The 26,416-nt window shown below is 42.7% G+C and overlaps 1 protein-coding gene across 12 annotated transcripts in view; it reads left to right on the forward strand.

Moving 5' to 3' along the window:
• Positions 1–26,416, forward strand: part of DST (dystonin) — a 517,500-nt gene that overhangs the window by 386,455 nt on the left and 104,629 nt on the right. For all 12 annotated transcript variants that reach the window (XM_061146340.1, XM_061146344.1, XM_061146341.1 and 9 more), the window contains 10 exons: positions 7,792–8,000; positions 9,457–9,774; positions 12,798–12,964; positions 14,950–15,106; positions 16,417–16,543; positions 18,775–18,837; positions 19,490–19,731; positions 20,590–20,719; positions 23,383–23,582; positions 24,987–25,482. In XM_061146340.1, coding sequence (XP_061002323.1) covers positions 7,792–8,000; positions 9,457–9,774; positions 12,798–12,964; positions 14,950–15,106; positions 16,417–16,543; positions 18,775–18,837; positions 19,490–19,731; positions 20,590–20,719; positions 23,383–23,582; positions 24,987–25,482 — 2,109 coding nt within the window. The remainder of the gene's footprint in view (positions 1–7,791; positions 8,001–9,456; positions 9,775–12,797; positions 12,965–14,949; positions 15,107–16,416; positions 16,544–18,774; positions 18,838–19,489; positions 19,732–20,589; positions 20,720–23,382; positions 23,583–24,986; positions 25,483–26,416) is intronic.

Raw genomic sequence — 26,416 nt, forward strand, 5'->3', positions numbered from 1 at the left:
GAAAATGTAGCAAAACTTTTAAAAAACTTTTATTTTTTATTAGAGTATAGTTGAGTAACAGTATTTTGTTAGTTCAAGGGGTATAGCAAAATGATTCAGTTATACACAGACATATATCTATTCTTTTCTCGTAGGTTATTTATTACAAAATACTGAGTACAGTTCCCAGGGCTGTACCGTAGGTCCATGTTGATTATTTATTTTGTCCACAGTAGTGTGTACTTTGTTGGTCCCAAACTCCTAATTTATCCCTCCCCCGCCAACATTTCCCATTTAGTAGCCATAAGTTCGTATTGTGTGTCTGTGAGTCTGTTTCTGTCTTGTGAATAAGTTCATTTGTGTCAGTATTTCTAGATTCCACATATAAGTGATACTGTATATTTGTCACTCTCTGTCTGACTTCGCTCACTATGATAATCTCTGGGTCCATCTGTGTTGGTGCAAATGGCATTGCCCTGTTCTTTTTATGGCTGAGTAATATTCCACTGTATATATGTATTGATGCTACATTTTCTTTGTCCGTTCATCTGTCGATGGACATTTAGCTTGTCTCCGTGTCTTGGCTAATGTAAGTAGTCCTGCTCTGCACATTGGGGTGCATGTATCTTTCTGAATCACATTTTTCTCTGGATATATACTCAGGAATGGGATGACTGGATCCTACGGTAACTCTGTTTTTAGATTTTTTGGGGAACTCTTGCCCGCAGTGATGGCACCAAATTATATTTGCACCAACAGTGTAGGAGGGTTTCCCCTTCTCCACACTCTTGCCAGTGTTTTATTGTTGGTGGATTTTTTGTTAATGACCATTCTGACCAGTGTGACGTGATATTTCATGGTAGTTTTGATTTATATTTCTCTAATAATTAGTGATGTTGAGCATCTTTTCATGTGCTTTTTGGCCATCTTTATGTCTTCTTTAGGGGAATGTCTATTTAGATCTGCCCATTTTTTTATTGAGTTGCTAGTTTTTCTGATACTGAGCTGCACAAACTGTATATTTTGGAAAATCCCTTGTCAGTTGCTTCATTTGCAAATATTTCATCCAATTCTGTGGGTTGTCTTTTCATTTTGTTTATGGTTTTCTTTGTGGTGCAGAAGCTTTTAATTAGGTCCCATTTGTTTATTTTTGTTTTTGTTTCCGTTACTGTAGGAGGTGGATCCAAAAAGAAACCGCTGCGATTTATTTCAGAGTGCTCTGCCTGTGTTTTCTTCTTAGAGTTTTATAGTATCCAGCCTTACATTTAGGTTTTTTAAAAATTTTATTTTATATTTTAGTTAATTAAAAAAGAAATAATGTGCAATACTCAGAGAAAGTAGACCCCAACAAGATTCTTTTGGTTGTTGGGATTGGGCTGAGCTAGATTTCCAACCTATGGCCAGGAGCAGAAGCTTGAGAAGTCTTGTCAGAGTGGGAGCTCAGTGATAAGAGGTTGAAATGTTCCCGCTTCTCCTCTCCTGGGTTCTTTTCGTGATCCTAGAAACTCTGTTCAGTTCCAGTGATGCTTGTGCATCCTCTCAGATTAGATGGTGACTTTCTTGAGAACAGAGCTGTTATGTTACCCTTGGTGTCTACTCACAGTATTTAGTTTAAATGCACAGTGGATTATCTGTTAACGTCGCTTAATGTCTTCCTGTATTTTTTGTTTTAACTTTGCTTCTTTTCCTGTATTTAATGTGTTGTTTGACATTATTAAGTATTTCTTGGTGTGAAATGCTTGGTGTGAAAATTTCTTGGTGTTCAGGGTGGATTTAGGAAAGGCAGAGGAACCAGAGATCAAATTGCCAACATCCTTTGGATCATAGAAAAAGCAAGAGAATTCCAAAAAAAAAATCTACTTTTGCTTTATTGACTATACCAAAGCCTTTGATGGTGTGGATCACAACAAACTGTGGAAAATTCTTCAAGAGATGGCAATACCAGACCACCTGACCTGCCTCTTGAGAAATCTGTATGCAGGTCAAGAAGCAAGAGTTAGAACTGGAATGGAACAATAGACTGGTTCCAAATAGGGACAGGAATACATCAAGGCTGTATATTGTCACCCTGCTTATTTAACTTATATGCAGAGTACATCATGTGAAATGCCAGGCTGGATGAAGCACAAGCTGGAATCAAGGTTGCCAGGAGAAATATCAGTAACCTCAGATACGCAGATGACACCACCCTTATGGCAGAAAGTGAAGAGGAACTAAAGAGCCTCTTGATGAAAGTGAAAGAGGAGAGTGAAAAAGCTGACTTAAAACTCAACATTCGAAAAACTAAGATCATGGCATCTGGTCCCATCATTTCATGGGAAATAGATGGGGAAACAGTGACAGACTTTATTTTTTTGGGCTCCAAAATCACTGCAGATGGTGACCACAGCCATGAAATTAAAAAATGCTTGCTCCTTGGAAGAAAAGCTTTGACCAACCTAGACAGCATATTAAAAAGCAGAGACATTACTTTGCCAACAAAGGTCCATCTAGTCAAAGCTATAGTTTTCCAATGGTCATGTATGGATGTGAGAGTTGGACCATAAAGAAAGCTGAGCGCTGAAGAATTGAAGCTTTTGAACTGTGGTGTTGGAGAAGACTCTTGAGAGTCCCTTGGGCTGCAAGAAAGTCCAACCAGTCCATCCTAAAGGAAATCAGTCCTGGGTGTTCATTGGAAGGACTGATGCTGAAGCTGAGGCTCCAATACTTTGTCCACCTTATGCGACGAGTTGACTCATTGGAAAAGACCCTGATGCTGGGAGGGATTGGGGGCAGGAGGAGAAGGGGACAACAGAGGATGAGATGGCTGGATGGCATCATCAACTCAATGGACATGAGTTTGAACAAGCTCTGGGAGTTGGTAATATACAGGGAAGCCTGACATGTTGCAATCCACGGGGCCGCAAAGAGTCAGACACAACTGAGCGACTGAACTGAACTGGTGTGAAATAAAAATCCTAACACAGCAAATGATTAACAGACCTTTCACCACAACAGAGCTGGCATTAAAATCTGAGTTGAAATTTTACGTAAAGAGAAGGATGAAGCTTTGCTCTTCTAAAATCACTCTGTCTACTTAATAGTCCTTACATGGGAATGGAATCTAAAAAACGGTGTATGTATGTGTTAGGCACCCACCAGGGAGGTCCTATATATGTGTGTATGTAGGGATAACTGATACACTTCGCTGTGCTGCGGAAAGTAACACAACATTGTAAATCAACTCTACTCCAACAAAAGTGAGTTTAAAAAATAAAACCATTCTGTAGAAGAGACACCTTTTTCGTTTTTTCAGACATTCAGAATCTTTTTTAAAAAATGTTTTTTTCAGATGACTTATTTCTAGCTGTATACAATATGCTTCTAACTTACAAGAAAAAATGTTTCATCTTATTTATGATTTTGTATTCAAAGAAGCAAGAACCCTGGAGGCAAAATATCAGTAATAATGACCATAACGTCTGCATTGTTTCAAGACTATGTGAAAGAAGCATATGAAATGTTACACTTTTTATGCTACAGTATTTCTTTCATGGATTTAAACAGTGATGTAGTGCAGTTTCTTTTTTTATCATCTTTTTGTAACTGAAGTCTAGTTGAGTTGCAGTGTGGTATTAATCTCTGCTGTGCAGTACAGTGATGCGCCTGTATACACAGAGATGTTCCCATCTGAGTGCAGAGTTCCAAAGAATAGCAAGGGGGAGATAAGAAAGCCTTCCTCAGCGAGCAATGCAAACAAATAGAGGAAAACAACAGAATGGGAAAGACTAGAGAGCTCTTCAAGAAAATTAGAGATACCAAGGGAACATTTCATGCAAAGATGGGTTCGATAAAGGACAGAAATGGTATGGACCTAACAGAAACAGACGATATTAAGAAGAGATGTCAAGAATACACAGAAGAACTGTACAAAAAAGATCTTCACGACCCAGATAATCACGATGGTGTGATCACTCACCTAGAGCCAGACATCCTGGAATGTGAAGTCAAGTGGGCCTTAGAAAGCATCACTGCGAACAAAGCTAGTGGAGGTGATGGAATTCCAGTTGAGCTATTTCAAATCCTGAAAGATGATGCTGTGAAAGTGGTGCACTCAATATGCCAGCAAATTTGGAAAACTCAGCAGTGGCCACAGGACTGGAAAAGGTCAGTTTTCATTCCAGTCCCTAAGAAAGGCAATCCCAAAGAATGCTCAAACTACCACACAGTTGCACTCATCTCACATGCTAGTAAAGTAATGCTCAAAATTCTCCAAGACAGGCTTCAGCAATACATGAGCCATGAACTTCCAGATGTTCAAGCTGGTTTTAGAAAAGGCAGAGGAACCAGAGATCAAATTGCCAACATCTGCTGGCTCATCAAAAAAGCAAGAGAGTTCCAGAAAAACATCTATTTCTGCTTTATTGACTATACCAAAGCCTTTGACTGTGTGGATCACAATACACTGTGGAAAATTCTGAAAGAAATGGAAATACCAGACCACCTGACCTGCCTCTTGAGAAACCTATATGCAGGTCAGGAAGCAACATGTCTGTTGGACATGGACCAACAGACTGGTTCTAAATAGGAAAAGGAGTATGTCAAGGCTGTATATTGTCACCCTGCTGATTTAACTTAGAAGCAGAGTACATCATGGGAAACGCTGGGCTGGAAGAAGCACAAGCTGGAATCAAGATTGCCGGGAGAAATATCAATAACCTCAGATATGCAGATGACACCACCCTTATGGCAGAAAGCGAAGAGGAACTAAAAAGCCTCTTGATGAAAGTGAAAGAGGAGAGTGAAAAAGTTGGCTTAAAACTCAACATTCAGAAAACTAAGATCATGGCATCTGGTCCCATCACTTCATGGGAAATAGATGGGGAAACAGTGTCAGATTTTATTTTTTTGGGCTCCAAAATCACTGCAGATGGTGATTGCAGCCATGAAATTAAAAGACGCTTACTCCTTGGAAGGAAAGTTATGACCAACCTAGACAGCATATTAAAAAGCAGAGACATTACTTTGCCAACAAAGGTCTGCCTAGTCAAGGCTGTGGTTTTTCCAGTGGTCATGTATGGATGTGAGAGTTGGACTGTGAAGAAAGCTGAGTGCCGAAGAATTGATGCTTTTGAACTGTGGTGTTGGAGAAGACTCTTGAGAGTCCCTTGGGCTGCAAGGAGATCCAACCAGTCCATCCTGAAGGAGATCAGTCCTGGGTGTTCATTGGAAGGACTGATGCTGAAGCTGAAACTCCAGTACTTTGGCCACCTCATGTGAAGAGTTGACTCATTGGAAAAGACCCTGATGCTGGGAGGGCTTGGGGGCAGGACGCGAAGGGGACCATAGAGGATGGGATGGCTGGATGGCATCACCGACTCGATGCACATGAATTTGAGTAAAGTCCGGGAGTTGGTGATGGACAGGGAGGCCTGGCATGCTGCAATTCCTGGGGTCGCAAAGAGTTGGACACGACTGAGTGACTGAACTGAACTGATAATGTTCTTTTCCTTTGTGGTTTATCACAGGATGTTGAGCACAGTTCCCTGTGCCATGCAGCAGGGCCTTGTTCTTTATCCATCCTGTGCACAATAGCTTATGTCTGCTATGCCCCCAGCTCCATCTCCCCGACCCCCACTACCTTGGCTGCCACCAGTTTGTTCTCTGGAGACAGTTACAATCTCCTGATCACACATCCTGTCCTGTACTTCTCCACATGTGTCTATAGATCCTCAGAGATGCATGTGTATTTATAAATTTCAGATGTTACTATCTTAACATATTATGTGCATTATGATTGTAAGACACAAAAAATGTAATATGTTAAAGTATAAGATCACATTAAGAGTGGAAGTTACAACATGTTTCTCTGTCCCAGGCACTGGTTACATTGGTAACCACTGCTGAGAGGACTTGTAAAGGGACTTGGGGGAGACAAAAGACTCATATTATGTTTGATTCTGTGACTTGAAGAAGTATTTTGACATTTTCCCCATTGTTAAGTGTACACAGTTCACTTGCATTTGTTTAAAAATATGTGTTACATTATTTAACATATGTTACACTGTTTTAAGACTAAAACTTCTCTCTAGCATAGTTTTCCGGGGATATGTGAAAGTATATTTAAGATATAGAGGAGTTTCTCTTAAGATCTAGTTGACTTCTAAGAGAACCTACCACTTAAAAAAGTAACATTCTAAAAGTAAATTTTGTTTGTACGTTTTTCTAGAGTAAGTTTTAGTTAGTAACATTAAGAATTTAGTGATAATATTTTATTACTAAGTCCAAAAATAAACTACGCGTTGATTAGAAAAACTTTTAATTGACGTATAGTTGATTTACAGCGTTGTGTGTGCTAAGTTTATTAGAATAGTGCCTTTGCCTGGGACATCACTTGCCGCGGTGGAGCAGACAGGATGGTGCCTGGGGAGGCATGGAGCTGCCCATGTGAGGAGCGGCTCACTTGCCAGTCGTGACCTGCAGTTCGGGTGGCCTGCTCTGTGACGTTCACAGAATTGTGAGCTCGAACCTGCTCCTGTCTGCTCTGGGCACCTAGGTGCATATCAGAGACTGTGCCCTCCCCACCCCTTCCCAGGGCCGTCTTAGTGCTTTCATGAAAGGAGCGTGACTGACTCCTTAATGCATCCCAGTTGAAACTCTCAGTTAGGTGAAAACTTGGCAAACTATTTTCTCATGATATAATATTAGAACAAACAAAAATTGTATGGAATATGTTCTGTGGGCTAAACATAAGAGTGTAAGGTGTTTCATTTTTATAGAGATGTTTCAGGTCAAATATTTTCTTGCACTGAAACATTGTATAGTGTATCAGATGATGGCATTCAGAAATCATTACAATTTTTTTCAGATTCTTGGACAGTAAGTGGTAATTGATGATTGTTTTCCAAAGGGACAGATTGTGGGGAGGAAAGGAGAGGGGAATACATTAAAAACCATTGTTCTTTGAATTTCTCATTGGTCTGCAGTATAGAATATAGGATGTTAAAATGTAGAGCTTTATATACGAATGAAAACTAGCCAGAAAGATTTTTTTTTTAAGCATCTTAAGTCTTCAGAATGGAAACTAATCTCATCTGATAGGTCGGTCTGTTAACTTTGTTTTTTTTCTTCCCTTTTTGTCTGCTTTTAAATTTATCAAAGAAATTCAGTGTTAACCTTAGAAGCGCAATCTCAGCCTCCTTCATTTTATGTGGATTTTTGTTGTCTGTTTTCTATTAACATTTGTCTTTGCCAGCTTCTGTGTACTTGAATACTTTGCTTAGGATGCAAAGTATGACAAAACCTAAATGTGTATGTGTGTGTATGAGAGATAGCAAGAGAGACAGAGATTGAAATAATTTTTATGTGTCAAGGTGAATTCTGAATAAATCCTTAGAAGTGTATGTTTTTCCTTGAAATCAGCTCTATGCAACTGACACCTTTTTCCCCCACGTAGTTAAGAAGTGTGGCTAATCTGAAATGTCACATTGAGAAACCACCATGTATTCCAGAGATTGGCTATCTGGAACTCTTTGATTTCTGTGGGACAATTCAAATGTTTACACATCCCAAAAGCTCTTTTCAAATCCAGATGATATACACATGTAGACACTAGTCAAAAATCCCCAGCTTTCTATTTTCCACTGGGATCTTTGCTTTCTGTTTTCAGGTTTTGTTGGTGCTCTGATGGTGCACATGTGAATTTGCCACTTAAATCTTTTCTTCTTCTTCCAGTTCTAGTGTGGGAATTCTGTGGTTCTCCTTAGCGTATTCTGCAAAGGAAGGGGGCAGAGAGCACTTAGTGGTTGACGTTCCCTGATTCTTTTGGACTAGATGACATTGTCGGGAGGTATGATGACCTGTCCGCGTCCGTGAGCGAGCGGAACGAGAGGCTGCAGATGACGCTGACCCGCTCGCTGAGCGTGCAGGACGGCCTAGACGAGATGCTGCTCTGGATGGCGGGCGTGGAGCGCTGCCTTCAGGAGCCGTGCCAACTGCCCTTGAGTTCCAGCGCTTTGCAGGATGTCATCAGTAAAAGCATCGTAAGTGACTCCAGACAGCAAGTAGACCGCTTTTCAGTGACAGTAAAAACATCTCCGATTAGTTAAGAAGTGTGGATGCTTTCATGCTCTGCGTGTCTCAAAGCCTTTCCCTCATCCTCACTGCACATTTTCATCCCTAAAATTCATATATCCTCGATTTCCCCATGTGCAGACATAAAACCTATATATAAAGTGTCAGTGTAACATTATTTGCTCTTTTATATATATATATCCTCCTCAACATGTGGTCTTGAGTTGTAAGCATCATTTTTGATGGCAGAAAGCATAACTCTCTAATTTTCTTCAGGGAAAACAGACTTATTTTTCCTGGGAACTTGAACCTGTATATTGTTGGGTTCTCTGGCTAAAATAGCACTTGATATTGGGTAAATTCAAAATAATTGTAGGAAAGTTACTAAGAGGGTAGATCTTAAAAGTTTTTATCACAAGAAAAAAATTTTAACTTGGTGTGGTGATGAACGTTACCTAGACTTATTGTGGTGAGCATTTAGCAATATTTCCAACTACTGAATCTTCATGTTATATGCGGGTGTGAACTTGGTCGCTCAGTCATGTCCAACTCTTTGAGACCCATTGAATTGGAGCCCGCCAGGCTCCTCTGTCCGTGGGAGTTTTCAGGCAAGAATACTGGCTTGCCATTTCCTTCTCCAGGGGATCTTCCTGACCCAGGGACTGAACCCACATCTCCTGTGACTCCTGCATTGCAGGCAGATTCTTTACCTGCTGGGGCATCGGGGGAGCCCAGTTATGTCGTGCAGCTGAAACTGATTTACTGTTTAACATTACTGTAACATAATGTTATATGTATATGTCAGTTATAGCTCAGTTAAAAATTATATTGAAAAAAGTGTCATGAGCGCCACAGATGGGTAGATTACGATGAATTTAAGGCGTAAAGAGATGTTTCCCGAGTATAGCAGCACAGAAAGTAGTGCTTGCACGGTCACGTGGGTGAAGGAGCAGAGACGGGCTGCTTGTACCTTTCCTGAGCATCGCTCGTGGCAGAGGGCGTCTCACACACCGGGCTCTGTTTGTTCGCCCGGCTTCAGCCCGCTGCCCAGGAGTTAATCAGATCAGTCTTGTTGTCTGGCCTTCGGAAAACCAGAAGCGTGGCTAATCCCTGGGCTGCGGGAGGTCCCGGGGTCGCCGAGTGGCGGCCGCCTGCTGCGTCTCCAGGGCAGCCGGCCAGCTGTCTCCAGGCTCCCTGGCTGGCCAGGGCGGGGGCTGGGGGTGGGGGACCCCGGGGGACCCCATCAGCTGGTCTGTCACTCCCATTAGCTTCCGTAGTCACAGGTGGCTCAAGCTTCTGTTGTTACGAACAGTAATCTTGACAAGTCTGTGACGTTATTTGTAAACATCATTCTATTACTTATGTAATAGTATTATTACATACTATTTGGTTCATTTGGTACATACATAATTTGGTTCATTTCAGATGCTGGAGCAGGACATTGCAGGGCGGCAGAGCAGCATAAATGCCATGAATGAGAAAGTAAACAGGTTCACGGAAACTGCCGACCCATCTACCGCGTCCTCGCTACAGGCCCGGATGAAGGACTTAGCCTTCCGCTTTTCAGAAGCAAGTCACAAACACAAAGAAAAACTTGCCCAGATGGAGAAGCTCAAAACCAAAGTGGAGCGGTTTGAGAACCTCTCAGAAAAGCTCCAGACGTTCTTAGAAGCCAAAACCCAGGCTCTCACTGAGGCCGATGTACCTGGGAAGGATGTTACTGAGCTGTCTCAGTTTATGCAGGTATGTCTTCCGTGGAACTCACAAAGCTGATCAAGTATATCAGCAGTCAAGATGAGCGCATACATTTACAGGCAGAAGCACGATTAACAGGCGTCATTTAAATTGCTGATGGATTGGACAAGATCCGTGCTCTTCTCCTTTAAAAACTTCAGAGCCCATCTCCTCCTTGAGGCCTCTGCTCGTTGCCCAGAAGTGAACCCCATCTCTCATTTTCTGTATATCATAGGTACTACGCATATCGTTTTCCAGAACTCACAGAGTAGAATGTAGAGTGCATTTTTCAATTAAAGTTTACCATGTTCTCTTTCAGACAGCCTGCCTGCATGTTGGTTCACACTTTAATCGTAGGAAGGATCGCTCTGTGACATTCTGAGAAGGGTCATTTGCGTCTATACCTACAACTTGGTGGGATGCCCTTTGAAGATCTGGCAGCATCCTATAGTTTTATTTTTGTTACCGAAGTCTAGTTGATTTACAGTGTTGTGTTAATTTCTGCCGTACAGCAAACTAAGTCAGTTTTATGTGTGTGTGTGTGGTGGTGGTGTTCAGTCGCCCAGTCAGATCTGACCCTTTGCAATCCCGTGACTACAGCATGCCAGGCCTCCCTGTCCCTCACCATCTCCCAAAGTTTGCCCAAGTTCATGCCCATTGCATCGGTGATGCCGTCCAGCCATCTCATCCCCTGACACCCTCTTCTCCTTCTGCCCTCAATCTTTCCCAGCATCAGGGACTTTGCAAGTGAGTCAGCTGTTCGCATCAGATGACCAAAATATGGGAGTTTCAGCTTGAGCATCAGTCCTTCCAACGAGTGTTCAAGATTGATTTCCCTTAAGATTGACTAGTTGGATCTCCTTGCTGTCCCAGGGACTCTGAGGAGTCTTCTCCAGCACCACAGTTCAAAGGCATCAATTCTTCGGTGCTCTGCCTTCTTTATGGTCCAGCTGTCACAAACCTACATGACCACTGGGAAGACCACAGCCTTGACAATGCAGACCTTTTTGGCAGTGTAATGTCTCTGCTTCACAGCACATTCTCTAAGTTTGTCGTAGCTTTCCTGCCAAGAAGCAAGCATTTTCTGATTTCATGGCTGCAGTCACCATCCACAGTGATTTTAGATCCCAGGAAGAGGAAATCTGTCACTGCTTTCACTTTTTTCCCCTCTCTTTGCCATGAAGTAATCGGGCTGGATGCCATGATCTTTGTTTTTTGAATGTTGAATCTTAAGCTGGCTCTTTCATTCTCCTCCTTCACCCTCATCAGAGGCTCTTTGAGTTCCTCTTCGCTTTCTTCCCATAAAGTGGTATCATCCGCATATCTGAGGTTGTTGATGTTTCTCCTGCTCTCTTGATTCCAGCTTATAACTCACCCAGCCCCACATTTCTCCTGATGTGCTCAGCACATAAATTAAACAGACACAGTGACAGCAGATGGCCCTGTCGTCCTCCTTTTTTTGACCAGCCAGTGGTTCCATACAGGGCTCTAACAGTTGCTTCCTGACCTGCACACAGATTTCTCGGGAGACCAGTCAGGTGGTCTGGTAGTCCCATCTCTTTAAGAGCTTTCCACAGTTTATTATGATCCATACAGTCAAATGCTTTGGTGTAATCAATGAAAAAAGAGGTAGGTGTTTTTCTGGAATTCCCTTGCTTTTTCTGTGATCCAGTGAATGTTGGCAATTTGATCTCTGGTTCCTCTGCCTTTTCTAAACTCAGCTTGGCTAGAAGTTCTTGGTTCACATAATGCTGAAACCTAGCATGCAAGATTTTAAACATGACCTTACTAGCATGAGAGATGAGATCCATTGTCTAATGGCTAGCACATTCTTTAGTAGTACTCTTCTTGGAAATTGGGATGAGGATTGACCTTTTTCAGTCCTGTGGCCACTGCTGGGTCTTCCAGATTTTTGACGTATCGAATGCAGCACCTTGATGGTATCATCCTTCAGGGTTTTGCATAGCTCTACTGGAATTCCATTGCATCCACTAGCTTTATTAATAGCAACGCTTCCTAAAGCCCACTTGGCTTTGCTCTTCAGAATGTCTGGCTCTGGGTGGCTGACCACACTATCGTAGTCATCCAGTTCATTTGGATCTTTTTTACACAGTTTTTCTGTGTATTCTTTCCATCTCTGCTTGATCTCTTCAGCATCTGCTAGGTGTCTACCCTGTATTTCCTGTTCTGTGCCCATCTTTGGGCAAAATGACCCCTTGGTGTCTCCACTTTCCCTGAGGAGATCTCTAGTGTTTCCCCTCTGTTGTTTTCTTCTGGTTTTATGCACTGATCATTGAAGAAGGCCTCTATGTCTCTTTATGCTGTTCTTTGGAAATCTGCATTTAGTTGGATAGGCCTTCCCCTTTCTCCCTTGCCTTTCACTTCTCTTCTCCCTTTTGCTATTTGTGAGGCCTCCTCAGATAACCACTGTGCCTTCTCGCTTTTCTTTTTCTTTGGGATGGGTTTGTTTGCTGTGTCCTGTACAGTGTTACAGACATCCGTCCATAGTTTCAGGCACAGTGTTTACAAGTTCTGATCCCTGAATCTATTTGTTACCTCCGCTGCATATTCATAGGGGATTTGACTTAAGTCGTACCTGGCTAGCCTAGTGGTCTTCCCCACTTTCTTAGTTTAAGCCTGAATTTTGTGGAGAAGCTGGTGATCTGAGCCACAGTCAGCTCCCAGGTCTTATTTTGCTGGCTGTTTACAGCCTCTCCACCTTTGGCCACAAAGAATGTAATCAATTTGATTTTGGTGTTGGCCATTTGGTGATGTCCATGTGTAGAGTCGTCTTTCGTGTTGTTGAAAAAGGGTATTTGTGTATGTATGCAAGTCTGTATGCTCTTTTCCATATTCTTTTCCATTGTGGTTTATCATCGGATGCCAGTGGGACCCTGCTTGTCCTCCTGCGTGTAAGAGTCTGCCTCTGCTGATCTCAAACCCCGACCCCATCCCTCCCCGACCCCTCCCCTTTGACAGCCACGAGTCTGTTCTCTGTGTCCACAGCAACATCTCATATTGATGTTTTGCAGGAATCAACATCTGAATTGCTAGAACGGAAGAAAGATCTGGAAGTTTTGCAGAATCTCTTGAAGGAGATCTCTAGCCATGGCTTGCCAGGGGATAAGGCTCTGGTTTTTGAAAAAACAAATAATTTGTCAAAGAAATTCAAGGAAATGGAGGACACTGTCAAAGAAAAGTAAGCACCACTTAGGAAACTGAGTTTTATTACACTTGATACTAATTGGAATGCGTGATTTTTATTTCCTTAATGCAGATACCTGGAACAGTTTTGGAAACTTGAGAAATAAGCATAGGGCAATTATAAGTACTTCTATATTGCTAATTCTTTTGCTGTTAAAATGAGGTGTATTTTTGTTAAATTATTTAGGAGGGAAAGTAAATTATTCTTATATGAAAGTACAAAGCATTATGTGACGAACATGGTGGTGGTAGTATTTTACTGAAAGTTGTCTAAACTTACTTTAGTCTGAAACCTTCAGCAAAAACCTTGAAATAACCTTGAAAGATAGCCAGTGGCCATGGCTTTCTGGGCTCAGTTCAGAAACTATGCATCAATCCAATGTAGTTCTAGATGCCTTTTTTTTTAAAAAAATAGTTTGGTTTTTAAGGAGTTGTAGATCAGACATGATTCCATGAACAAACAAGATAAGATACAAAAGTGAACCTAAATTAAGGTAGAAAGCTGCACAGGGGTGAGCCTTGTGACTGAGCTTTTACTGAATACACTGTTGATCTCGTACTGGTTTAGAATATATATCTGGTTTTGCCAGAGTTCTTACAGAAGCCTCCCCTTCCCCCCCTCAAAGATAGAAAGTAGCCATTTCTCTTTCAACTCTTTTTATTTCTTTAGAATTCTCTACCTGAAACTTTTGCATGCTGTGTGAACCACTCACAGAGCTATCATTTGCATCCCATTTAGTTCACATTGCACAGAAGAAATAATCTTGGTTTCCCTGGGTAAACTCTAGGTTTTTTCTGTCAAATGGACCCAGTGGTAAAACCACGTGGTCCTTGGTGATTAGTTTAGCGGCCGCGGACTTTCTGCTGATAATCCACACCCCTGCACATGAGCACACACGATCCACAAAGTGTCCGGGGGCCAAATCCAGATGCCAGACCTCTCCTCAGAACTGTGGATGTGCCAGGCGGGTGCCCTCCATCTCTGGTGCTGAGTGTCCAGGGAGGTCTGTGTACAGTTCACCATGGAACTTTCTGAGTACCTGTGGGGGAGGCATCCATTAAAACTCAGCATCACTAGGTCTCACCTTGTGTTTTAGAAACTCAGTCCTGTCCTCTCTAAAGACCCGATTTGTCGTTCAGTTGCCAAGTCATGTCCAGCTCTTCACGACCCCATGGACTGCAGCATGCCAGGCTTCCCTGTTCCTCACTGTCTCCTGGCGTTTGTCCAAGTTCATGTCCATTGAAGACCAGTTTACTGGCCTTCACTAAATTGACCAGTTTACTTCACTAAATTGACAGCAGAGGATGAGATGGCTGGATGGCATCGACTCTATGGACATGAGTCTGAGCAAGCTCCGGGAATAGGTGATGGACAGGGAAGCCTGGCGTGCTGCAGCCCATGGGTCGCAGAGTCAGATACGACTGGGTTGAGCTGGACTGGGCTGAGCTGAGTTGGACTGGACTGGACTGGGCTGGGCTGGGCTGGGCTGGGCTGGGCTGGGTTGAGCTGAGCAGAGCTGGCCTGGCCTGGCCTGTAATGCAGCACAGGCACCACTGGGTGGCGCTGTCTCCCCCTCCCGTCGGCGACAGGTTTCCCTCTGGTTCTCAGCCTGCTGGCGTCTCGCACAGTATAAAGCCGACAGATGAAAGCACGCTGACTCTAAATCATGTTAAAGATGTTTCTCTGGCCTTTAGAGTTTGTGTAGCGCTGTAGAGAGCTGTTCCATATGGGTGACAGACATCATAACCGTTCTGTCTTGATCTGCGGACTCCACTGAAAACATAGACAAGGACTTCACTGATTTCCCTTGCACCTAGGAAATCTTTCCTCCTATATCTCAGGGTTGGCATGTGCAAGGGCGAAGATCTTTTTCCTTAATGTTAAATCTGATATAAAAGTAATAATTTGTTTATTAGTTATGAGTCCTTTGGAGTATCTCCCTTTGTGGCTTAAGTTCATCAATGATGTTTGTGATCTAGGAAAGAAGCAGTATCTTCTTGTCAAGAACAGATGGGTGCTTTTCAAGTCCTGGTTAAATCATTAAAATCATGGATAAAAGAAACCACAGAAAAAGTTCCCGCTGTGCAGCCTTCTTTTGGTGCAGAAGATTTGCAGAAATCTTTGGAAGAAACTAAGGTGAATCAGTGTCTGTATTTGATACTAAGTTCTTATTTGCCGGTGTTAGGAATGATAGGTTTCCTTTTCATAGGAATAGAGGCTTCCTGTTCATGTTAGATCTTCATGAATATGCAGTGTATTTTGGTGAAATTTGGGAATCATGACATGGGTTTCACCGAACCTTTAGAGGACACAGACTTGCAGTCAGCTTGCTTTTTAATGGAGACGCCTTAGTGAGTTGCTGAGTGGCCCAGGTTTCTTCCCCCCACGTCTCCACTTCGTTTCACTTGTTTTTTATACTGTTTCTCATAGTGTTAATAAGAGGTGCTTTTCTTCAGTTTTGCATTTCGCCCTAGTTTGGATATAATCACTCCAACCAGTATCTGAAGATAGAAGTTATTTGAATATTTTGTCATCTGACTCAGGTCTAAAACTTAGGACCAGTTATGGCAAGATTTCTACTCCAAATTGTGGAGTTGTATATTTTTTAAAATTCACTGAAGTTTTTACATTATTTTTGTCTGCTTTTAAATGATATTTATCTAGTGCCTTTCTATGATTTCATTATTTTTATTCTTTTTGTGATAGCTTTAGGGCTGTATAATTTGAGTAGATATACATGAGTATTTCAATTATTCATCATTTATATGCTTTATATAAAAATAGAGGTGTTTTTACTTTGAATCTTATTATTTAACTTATGCACGTTTATTGTTTTTCTTTTGTCCTTATATTTATTCCAACTCTTTATTGTATGTTTGAAGCTCATCATGTAGTCTAATTTTTATTTTTAAAATTTTGTTGGGTTGCTTGAATCTTTTGTTATATACTATTTAAAGTTACAAAGTGTATGTTCTGTTTATTGATCCCAATGCTGGAAGAAAATAATAGGATGAGTTTTAGATATTAAAAAATTCATTGAAATTTTGATAATTAAAATTCACTATTAAATGGAATTCTGAATTTACATTTTTAAGAATGGTTTCTAGTACATTTCTTCTTGTAGCTTGCCTGTGGCCTAGTACAGTTTGCAGACTTACAGTTGACAGTTACTTTGGAACTCATGGCAGCTGGGGGTAGCCCAGCTTCCACTGTGGCTGGGAGCAGAATTCAGGATGGACCCGACCCCACTCCTCACTGCCAACAGTGTTCACAGTCACCTGGGCTGTTGAAACGAACAGAGATGCTGTCCTTCTCATCCATCCACTCTCCCATAAGTCAGAAGCCACAATCGTCACTGTTTTAAATATGTTTAAGACCCTGAATTATAATGTGTAACTTGGAAAAGATTACTAAGACTGAAAAATAATGTATTTTTATATCTCAAGAAATTACAAGAGAAGTGGAGCTTGAAAACACCAGAGATTCAGAAAGTCAGCAGCAGTGGGAACTCACTCTGTAACTTGATAAGTGCTGTGACAACCCCCGCGAAGGCCATAGCAGCTGTTAAATCAGGTATGCGCATTGTTTGCATTTGTGGGAAGACCCCTAAGAGTTGGGTCCACCTGTGTTTATTTCACGTGTGTATGTTATTTCTTTTAATTAATGCGTAAGATAACTTCAGAAATGCAAAGGGAAAGTGACAAGAAATATGACATGTCTAAATATGCTAAATGCTGCCAGGAAAAGTGTCTGCACTGTTCAGATTTCAGATCTCTTAGGTTTCCCTGCAATTTAAAATGTAGCCAAATCCATCTGTAAGAATAAGAAGCATTATGTTGGGAAAGGGGAAAGATTAGATTCCAGTTTGTTCGTTTTTACCTTCATTGATGAAAATGTAGAAATTCTGTTTGAAATATTTGATAAAGAAATGTGCCTGGTCTCCTGGGAAAGAAAGTAAGGGGAGGAAACGGGTCTGCTTTTTTTTCTCTTTTTGTCAAGTGGACTTCTCTTAATTTATTCCCATCTGCTTTATTCCTTTATTCCCAAAGAAAACAGTCCTGTCTTATGTTAGCCAGCGTGTCTGAATCACAGTCTTATCATGCTTCTCAACAGAAAGGGAGAGTCTTACATAAATAAGGGTTCTAAAATTTAAGTTGTAGATAGGGTTTTAAGTTTAAGGCATATTTATATTGTTGTCACTATCAGGTTTGAAATAATCCAAGAGGAGACTTGAGGCAGATCTCGCATCTTTATTCTGAGGGTTTCTGAGGATCCTCTGGTTTATCTGCTCTTTCCACCGTCGACTGTCCCCATTGTGAGGCTGGCGTTCAGCTGGGCCCCTCTCCCCCCACCGTTTATTCTGCTCTATTAATCCCATTTCAGGCAATACTCACAGTATATGTGTGTGACAATCGCTCCTTTCTCTCCTAATCAGATTTCCTGAAATGTCAAGGTTTTGATTTTGTTTTTTTAAAGGGAAGGAATTCTGTGGTGTTTTATATTAGTTCTTCATATCCTTTTTGTATTTGTAATAAGCAAAAAACATTTTTTTCCCTGCTCTTTAACAACTCCCAAGCATGATAGGAATTAATCTTGAGTTTCTACAGGGCATTTTCACTTCACTTGAAACACCATGGTGTGTGATTTTTTTTTTTTTTTAAGGGGACAACACTTAGATAAAGATTCAGATATTTAAGTGTTTTTGTTCAGGCTTGTTCTCATGTGTTTAGTTGGGGAAAATGTGTTTTGGAGAGAGAGCCAAGGTGTACTCACATGAGAAAGTCTTACTTGATTTTTTAAAAATATTTTGATTATGAAAAAGATAGCGATGCTAGATGTTTATAGAATTAAAGAGAAATAATTACTACCACTCACGGAGTAGTTCTTGTTTCTAGGCAGTAGGGTGACTGTCTTTAATCCCCACTGGGGTTTCATGAGCCAGGTCTTCCTTTCCCCAGCGGCTGGGAGGGCTGGATGTGTCTGTGCAGACCCACGGGGTCATCAGCGGGCTGGTCTGAGCTCAGGCGGGACGGACACCAGGGCCAGTGCCCCAGCTCCTGTACCTTCTCTCCCTGCATTGATTCAGTGGGGTTTCTTTCATGTCTTTTTACATTATTCCGCCTCCAGTAAACCCATGAAAAGACTCACTGCAGCAGACAGTTCCAGTTCCTTACATTGAAGTGGATGTTCTTCTGTCCGTCAGGCGTTGATGCTTCAAGCAATACACGCTGTAACCGGCTTCTGTGCTTCAGTGACTGTATCACTAAAATAGCTTTAAAGCAATTATCACCCCAAAATTGTCTTACAGATGAATAGTTAATGATTAATGTATCAGCAATCTAAAGTTTCTGAAACTCTGGAGTTTAAATTGATCGTGTTATGACTTTAGGAGTAAATTTTATACAGAAGAGAGGACACAGCTTGATCTTTTAAACCTTTGTTTGATTTTGAAATTGAATCAGTAATTTAAATTTTAAAATATAATAACGTTTTAAAATAATTACTATTTATGGGGTTTGCTTTAATGCCACCGAGGCTTCCCTGGTGGCTCAGATGGTAAAGAATCTGCCTGCAGCTCAGGAAAGTTTGATCCCTGGGTGGGGAAGTTTCCCTGAAGAAGGGAATAGCAACCAGTACTCTTGCCTGGAGAATTCCATGGACGGAGGAGCCTGACGGGCTACAGTCCATGGGGTTGCAAAGAGTCTGACACGACTGAGCGCCTATTTTTTTTAATGCCGCCTGCTATTAATACACATGTAATATGACAGAAGTCTATGGTGACTTCAGTTTTAATATTTTTGCAGGTGGAGTAATATTAAATGGTGAAGGAACAGCCACAGATACTCAGGACATTTTGGCAAATAAAGGTAAATAGTAACTTTAAATGCTTCTTGATTTAATAACTTGGTTTTGTTTTTTTTTTGAGAAAGAGAAAATCTTTGTAGGAATAAAAATAGTTCTATCAAAATTTCAAATTTTGAATTAAAATGGTATGAAAATAATGTTCTCCATAAATAACATATTTATGTAACATTCTATGCAATTTCGTTCATTTGAGGGTAAAGTCTGGTCATTCAGTTTGGCATTTGATTTATGTTTCCTTCTTTTGGGTTAATTTGAGGTATTTTCTCACTTCGGATAACATTGTTTGAGCTATTTTTTAATTTGATACCTGAGGAATTAGTATGTAACCTTTCATGGTTTGGGTAGTTTATTCCATTTAAAATATCTCATTTCACTGGTATTATGCTGTGTGTATGGGTCGTGAAGTAGCATTGTAAGATGATAGTGACATTTAGTTCTAAGCACTATGCCTTTATCATAGTAAACTTAATCTTGACTACATGTCAGGTTGGCCAAAATAGTTTGTTCTGGCTTTTCAGTAACGTATTATTGAAGAACCCTAACAAACTTTTGACCAACCCAGTAGAAGGAAATATTACGTAAAACCAATTTTGATTTCCGGAGCTCTAAATACCCTGAAAATGTGTCAGTATTAATTTTTTTTCTTACGTCTAGGCTTAGCATCCATTAAAAAGGATATGACTGACATAAGCCATGGCTATGAAGATCTTGGCCTCTTGCTTAAGGACAAGATAGGCGAGCTGAGCACCAAGCTCTCCAGGCTGCAGAAGGCTCAGGAGGAGTCCAGCGCCATGATGCAGTGGCTGCAGACCATGGGCAGCACTGCCACGAAGTGGCACCAGGCGCCCACACCGACGGACACCGAGGCTGTGAGAAGCCAGGTCGAACAGAACAAGGTATCGTCTGCGGGTCTGTCCACGGGAGGCGCGGGGGAGCGACCAGTGCCCAGAGTGCGCCCTCAGGCTCATGAGCCATTCTGGCTTCCTGCTGTGACCGTCCCCACGTCGTGGGCCAGCTTTGTTGCATGTGCCTTTCTGTAGAGATGAATCCTAACAGTCACTTGTTTTTGCCCACAGAGGTTATAAAGATGAGTGAGCTGTAGGGTGCAAGCAACTTTGACTTTCCAGCTCAAGTCTGGGGTTTTAGCCAGTCCTTGTTGGAAAAGATGTACTTAAGGGCTAGATGTATTAGGAGTCTGTACTGTCCAGTATAAAATAGGGGAGCTCATGCTTTCCCTTTCTTTAATAGACAGTATTTCTTTCTGCAGCTGTCAGGGTTAGAAAAATGGTTCTGTACACTGGCCGTGCTGGCAAAATGTCTCCAGTTGACTAACTTATCTTTGAGCTCTATAATGCGTTATCCAAAATGCTGCTCATTCACTAGTAGAGTCTCAAATCTTACAGCCTCTCTTGAGACTGATTTTTGGTTAATTACCAGAATTAACAGTCTTAGTGGTGTCATCTTCCTTTTTCCAAAGGGATTTGAGAATATATGAAATTCTTCCCAGGTGGCGGGGTGAGCTCCCGCGTTCCTCTTTGGGGTTCTTTTATCAGCTAGTTGAAGACTAGTTACAAAGAGGAAAAGAAAATATAATTGACTCCTGGATCCGGTCCTCACTGACTTCAACCTCTAACCGTGGATATTTTCCCCTACTTTGGTCATGTTAAAGAAAAAAGTGCTCTCTCATAATTGTGTCTTTGTCTTTCGATGTTGCCACACTCTAATGCAGTTACTTTTTAAAATTTCCTCGTTAGTTGTTTGAGGCAGAACTGAAGCAAAACGTGAACAAAATACAGGAGTTGAAAGACAAGCTGACGGAGTTGCTTGAGGAGAACCCAGATGCTCCGGAGGCCCCCAGGTGGAAGCAGATGTTGACGGATATAGGTACGTGGCCACTTACACCAGGGGCCTCGGACAGAAGCCCAGGCATTTTTTTAAAAAATCATAATCTTTATCAGAAAAAAATATCCGACAGTCTCCCTGACTTTGAGATTTGCTTCCACATTTCAGAATTTATTTTTGCAATTTCAGAAGTGGAAATGTCATTTCATGTTGTCTGGGGCTGGGCCTTGGCATATCTTTTGTTTTTCTCACTAAGCACAGTAACAAAATTTATATTTACAAAGAAGGTAGATACTAGTTAATACAGTGCTGTGCATTGAGTCACATGTTTTCTTTGCGGTCTTTTTTTTTTTTGGCTAGACTTTGGGTGCTTCTAATTTTTTATGCTTGGTTATATTTTAGTGTAGAGAGTCTTTTTAGTTTATTTGTTTGGAAAAGGTGGGTGCCCTTTTCTGCCACGGAGTTCCCGGGGGGACCCTGCCGGCCTCTGCTTCATGCTGACGGGCCTGTGGAGGCCGCTCCCCACGGGGCCGGGGCTCGCTCTTGATGAAGGGTGCCGTGAACATTCCCAGCCTGTCCCTACGTGCTCCGTTCTCGGAGATGCAGAATTTCCTCCCCAGTCCCTGTTGTCGTATCACCCCCTTTCCTTATTGTGATGATACTGAAATGCGCATAAGACAGCGAGTCATCCTCTGCACGTCATAGTGCTGTCTGGAGAATTCAGTGGGTCGGTGTGTGTGCAGCTCAGACAAACACTGGCACAAAGTGAGTGTGTTACCGCGTCACAAACATCACTTCACTGTCAGTTGTTCCGTTACATTTATCTAAACCTTTCTTTAGAGTTAGATGTGCTCTGATGAACTTAGATGTTCTGAAGTACTTTGCAGTTTAATAAGATTCATCCTTACACATGTAGCTGATTTATTTTGTTGTGCACCTGAAATGGACATAACATTGTAAATCAGCTTACTGCAATAAAAAAAAAAGAGGCACCCTAAAAGATCTTAATGTTGAAAGGTTTATTTTGATAGAAACTCTTGTTGCTTTATAATTAATCGGGCCCTATTTCAGTGACTGTCGCCTAGAGTATCAGAATTACTTGGGAGAATATTATCAAAGCATTTTAAAACAGGGGTGGGAGTGAGGAGTGTATGTTTCAAAAAGCTTCCTGATGAGATCTTGATATTTCTCCTTCTTCGTTTATGTTTACTTGCATTGTTTTGCTGTCAGATTGTGACTGACTAGAACAGGCCATATAGAATGATGTCGTTTAGGGAAGGTTTCAGGGGTTGGGTTATAGGAAAAGCAGCTCTGTGGTATATTCTGCTGGCTGAAAAGCAGTCTGTCACAGCTCATCGCAGCTTCTGTGATTGTGGAGTGATTGGTGTTCAGGGATGGTCAGTATCTCCGGGCTTCAGGGAGCGCGCTGTCTGCCGGGCGGGGGTAGCAGGCAGGCATCCTAGCAGAGGGTGAGACCCAGTGGGTCCTGAGGCAGGATGGAGCATGTGGGCAGAAGGGCCCGCGTGCGCCCTCCCAGCTTGGAAGAGGATGGAGGTCAGCGGCACAGACAAGAGGAGGACACTCTGGGATGAGTAGACAGGGCCAGTTTTGGGCATCTCTGCAGGTCACGCAGAGGTGGTTAGATTTTGCCGTCTGCCTGGTGGGGGTGATGTATTGAGAGGTTTGGGCCCAGGAGTGACGTGTCGAGTGATGTCTAAGGGAGATTATTTAGGAACAGGTTCGCTGAAGCTGAGGGTCCCGGGTGGCGGTGGAGCCCAGTAGACTGGATGGTCTGGGGGTGCAGGTGACGTGCTCCTGGCAGCAAGAGCTGAGCACCCCGGGCTGTGTTAGACGTGGACCTTCAGGCCTCACTCAGACCTGCTCCTCAGTCCCCCGGGTGGGCCCAGTCCAGTGTGAGCAGACTCCGGGGGCTCTGACATAGCTCCAGTTTGAGAACCACTGGTCTGGGCGAAACAGGGTCGGGACCCACGTGGCATTCGGGTGTTGGGAATGGAAAGACTGGGTTTAAGGTTTGGTGATCAAGGACTTAGGAGTGTCATGAAAAAAATGTAACTATTGCATCTCACGATGTATGAGAGAAGAACCTTCAAGAAAAATCTAAAAGCTGGAAAAATCTACCCATTCAGATAGGAACATTATAGCTTTTTTTTTTCTTTTCCAATATTGAATTTAAAGGGTTGGTGAGACTTCTTGGTGTAACTTCCGAGCAGCTGGCTGCTGATTTGCATAGAAGGGCACAGTTGCCCGTGGGTACACGTACTTGGGGGCCACTTACCTCGAACTGGTCATTGACGGTTTGCTACTAAAGAAAAGGATATGTGTTCATTGTTCTAATAGGTCAGTTCTAGGTGAATAAACAAACTCTCCAGGACTTCTAGAAGGAGTGAGGTTTCTTAGGCGTATCCCATAATTTACAACATCTTCCAAAATCAGATTCAAATTCATTTTTCTTATACTTCAGCTGACATACAACCCTCAGGACCATAAAGTCTGTATTGTTAAATGCAATGAACCCTTAGGTCAGGCTTTTTAATAGACTACATGAGGAGAGTCATGAGGGTGGAATGACGGCCGTTGGGGATCCTTTTGAGTTCTGTTATGTAATCTTCATTAAGATATAGTTGTGTTAAATGTACAAAAATCAAACCTCTGTTGCATCCTTTATCTTTTTTTTTTTTTTTAAGATTCTAAGTGGCAAGAACTCAATCAATTGACAGTTGATAGACAACAAAAGCTGGAAGAATCCTCAAATAATCTAACGCAGTTCCAGACTGTGGAGGCTCAGTTAAAACAGTGGCTTGTGGAAAAAGAACTGATGGTCAGTGTCCTTGGGCCCTTGTCAATTGACCCGAATATGCTGAACACGCAGAAGCAGCAGGTGCAGGTGAGTCTCCGTGATGTAACAAGATGGGTGTTTTCATGAGAAATAACTTAGCGTTGGACACTGTGTCCTCTGCCTGCCCGGGCGGGCCTCTGTGATGTATCAGACGCCCCTGAGGTGCTAGTGTGATGCTGATGGGACCTCAGAGGAGCAAAGCTCCGGAGCGCCCCTGATGGTCCACTGAGCCCATTGGATGGTCAGGTCCCTTGACCGTCTCAGTCATGCTGTGGTTTGTACAGACCCCTGTTAAAGAGGACCTTCTTTGAAGTATTAATGTGATTGCATAAGCAATAGCATTTTTATGAGAATGCTAGTATGTTGTTTAGAAATGACTCCTTTGGAGTTTGATTCATTTTGATTGTGGTAGTAGATAATGAAACTTATAAAGGTCATTCAGAACAGCCCTGAGTTGGGGAGGAGGAGAAAGAAGGGAGGCAGAGAGGGAACCTTGAAATCCACAAGGTTACTTAGACTCATCTGATTATGAGAAGATAAATCCACATGGGGAAAAAACTAATAAAATGTGAGTCAGACGTGATCGTAGGAGTGCCGCTGGGGTCTCAGGGAGCGTCTTTCGGTGCGGATGGTAGTTTTAGTGCGGGGAGGCTGATCCATGCTCTGAAAATACAAATCAGTCCAGGCAGTTGAGTCACATACGGTTCTAGGCTTGTACGTTCTTCATCTGAATAGACTGTAAGCAAAAGAGGTAAAGAAACATTTGAGAAGAAGTGATTGTCCATGGTCTCCCAGAGATAGACAAAACGTTACATTAAAAGGAGGACAATTTGGAGATCATTCATTTTACAGTGAAAGCCTCTGTGAGCCCACACACTTTAAACGATGTGATTTATTGGGTAAATCTTTGCAAAAAAGCCTACATATCAATCTTAGGTTTAAAAAGAAATCTTTGTAAATCATTGCACCGTGAGTCGGTATAGCCTAATACTGTTATCACTGTGCTTTTCTTTTTTTTTTTTTTTTGGTGTAAAATGCTATAGAGCATTCAAAAAATTCCTGTAAAAAGAAAAGTACAAGTAGGAAAAATGAGATTTGGTGCTAGGGTGACGTGAACTTGTCTAAACACAGTGTTTCCCTTTGTGTGTGAGAACTTGTGCATGAATTGCTCTTCCTTCTCCCCAGACTAGCAAAACTATTTATTTGTTTCTCCCCCTTCAGGGGATGTTACTTTAGACCAAGTGTTATCTTAGTGAAGCAGCATTGCCCTTCGGGTTTAGCTTACAATAAACGCACTGCCTTTGAAATAGAAACTAGGAAAGCAGTAGCAAAAGCAAAAATAAAAGCTAGATAATTAACTGTCATTTCTGCGTGGAAATGTAGAGCCGTGTTTTCTGACTCGTTCTCCGGCCGTCTGTGTGCTCAGTTACCCTCACTGTCTCCTTCTCTCAGATTCTCCTGCAGGAGTTCGATACCAGGAAGCCGCAGTACGAGCAGCTGACCGCGGCCGGCCGGGGCATCCTGCACAGACCCGGGGAGCACCCATCCTCCCACGGGATAGTGAAGGAGCAGATGGCGGCCGTGACCCAGAAATGGGACAGCCTCACGGGCCAGCTGAGGGACAGGTGTGACCGGATCGACCAGGCCGTTGGGAAAAGCACGCAGTATCAGAGCCTGCTGAGAAGCCTGTCCGAGAAGCTGGCCGGCCTGGACGATCAGCTCAGCAGCAGCGTGGCCGGCGGCGCACACCCCGATGCCATGAGCCAGCAGCTGGAAACGGCCCAGAAGCTGCAGCGGGCGGTGGAGCAGGAGGGGACGCGGATCCGAGCGGCGCAGGCCCTGTGCGAGGACCTGGCAGCCCTGGTCCGAGAAGAGTACCTGAGAGCCGAGCTCAGTCGGCAGCTGGACGGCGTCTTAAAGTCGTTTAAGGATCTGGAGCAAAAAGCAGGTTTGTATGTCTTCTGTGAATGCACGTATGTCCGAGAAAGCGGGATCCACGAATGAGCCATTTCCAAGCTGTCGGGGGAATCAGGCCCCTACAGAGAACCTGCCCGCAGTGAGAAGCGCCTGTGAGGAGGCAGGCTCGGGCACGCGGAGGGCGGGTCCCGGCCGGTGGGCACACGGCGCGGGGGTGGGGTCTGTGCGGATCCAGGGGGATGGATACAGGGTGGGCGCCGGCCGCCGCACAGCTGGCCCGGGCAAATCTCAGGTGCCCCCGATTGCTTTTCACAATCACAGACAGAATAGACTTGAGACCGCCAAGGGGAGAGGGATAGGGGAATGATGGAGTGGGGCGTGAGGTTAGCAGATGCATACTATTTAAAACAATGTTTTTATTGGAGTGTAGTTAATTTACAGTGCTGTGTTAATTTTGGTGTTGCGCAGCAGGGTGATTCAGTTACGAATGTGTGCTCAGTCATCTCTGACCCTTTGTGATCCCACGGACTGGTGCCGCCAGGGTCCTCTGTCCATGGGGTTTTCTTGGCGAGAAGACTGGAGTGGGTTGCCGTGCCCTCCTCCAGGGGATCTTCCCAACCCAGGGATTGAACCTGTGTCTCCCAAGTCTCCTGCCTTGGCAGGCGGATTCCACTGAGCCACCTAGGAAGCCTGTGATACAATTTTATATACATACACACACACACATGCACATTCTTTTTAAATAGTCTTTTCCATTATGGTTTGGCATAGGATATAACATAGAATGGATAAACAACAGCGTCCTGCTATATAGCACAGGGAACTATATTCAGTGTCCTGGGATAATCCGTAATGGTGAGGAATATGAAAAAGCATGTGTATATATGTAAAACTGAATCATTGTGCTCTACAGCGGAAGTTAACACAACTTCATAAGTCACCTATACTTCATTTTAAAGAAAATA

Source organism: Dama dama, chromosome 7 (genome assembly GCF_033118175.1).
Source record: "Dama dama isolate Ldn47 chromosome 7, ASM3311817v1, whole genome shotgun sequence".
In the NCBI taxonomy this organism is placed as follows: domain Eukaryota; kingdom Metazoa; phylum Chordata; class Mammalia; order Artiodactyla; family Cervidae; genus Dama; species Dama dama.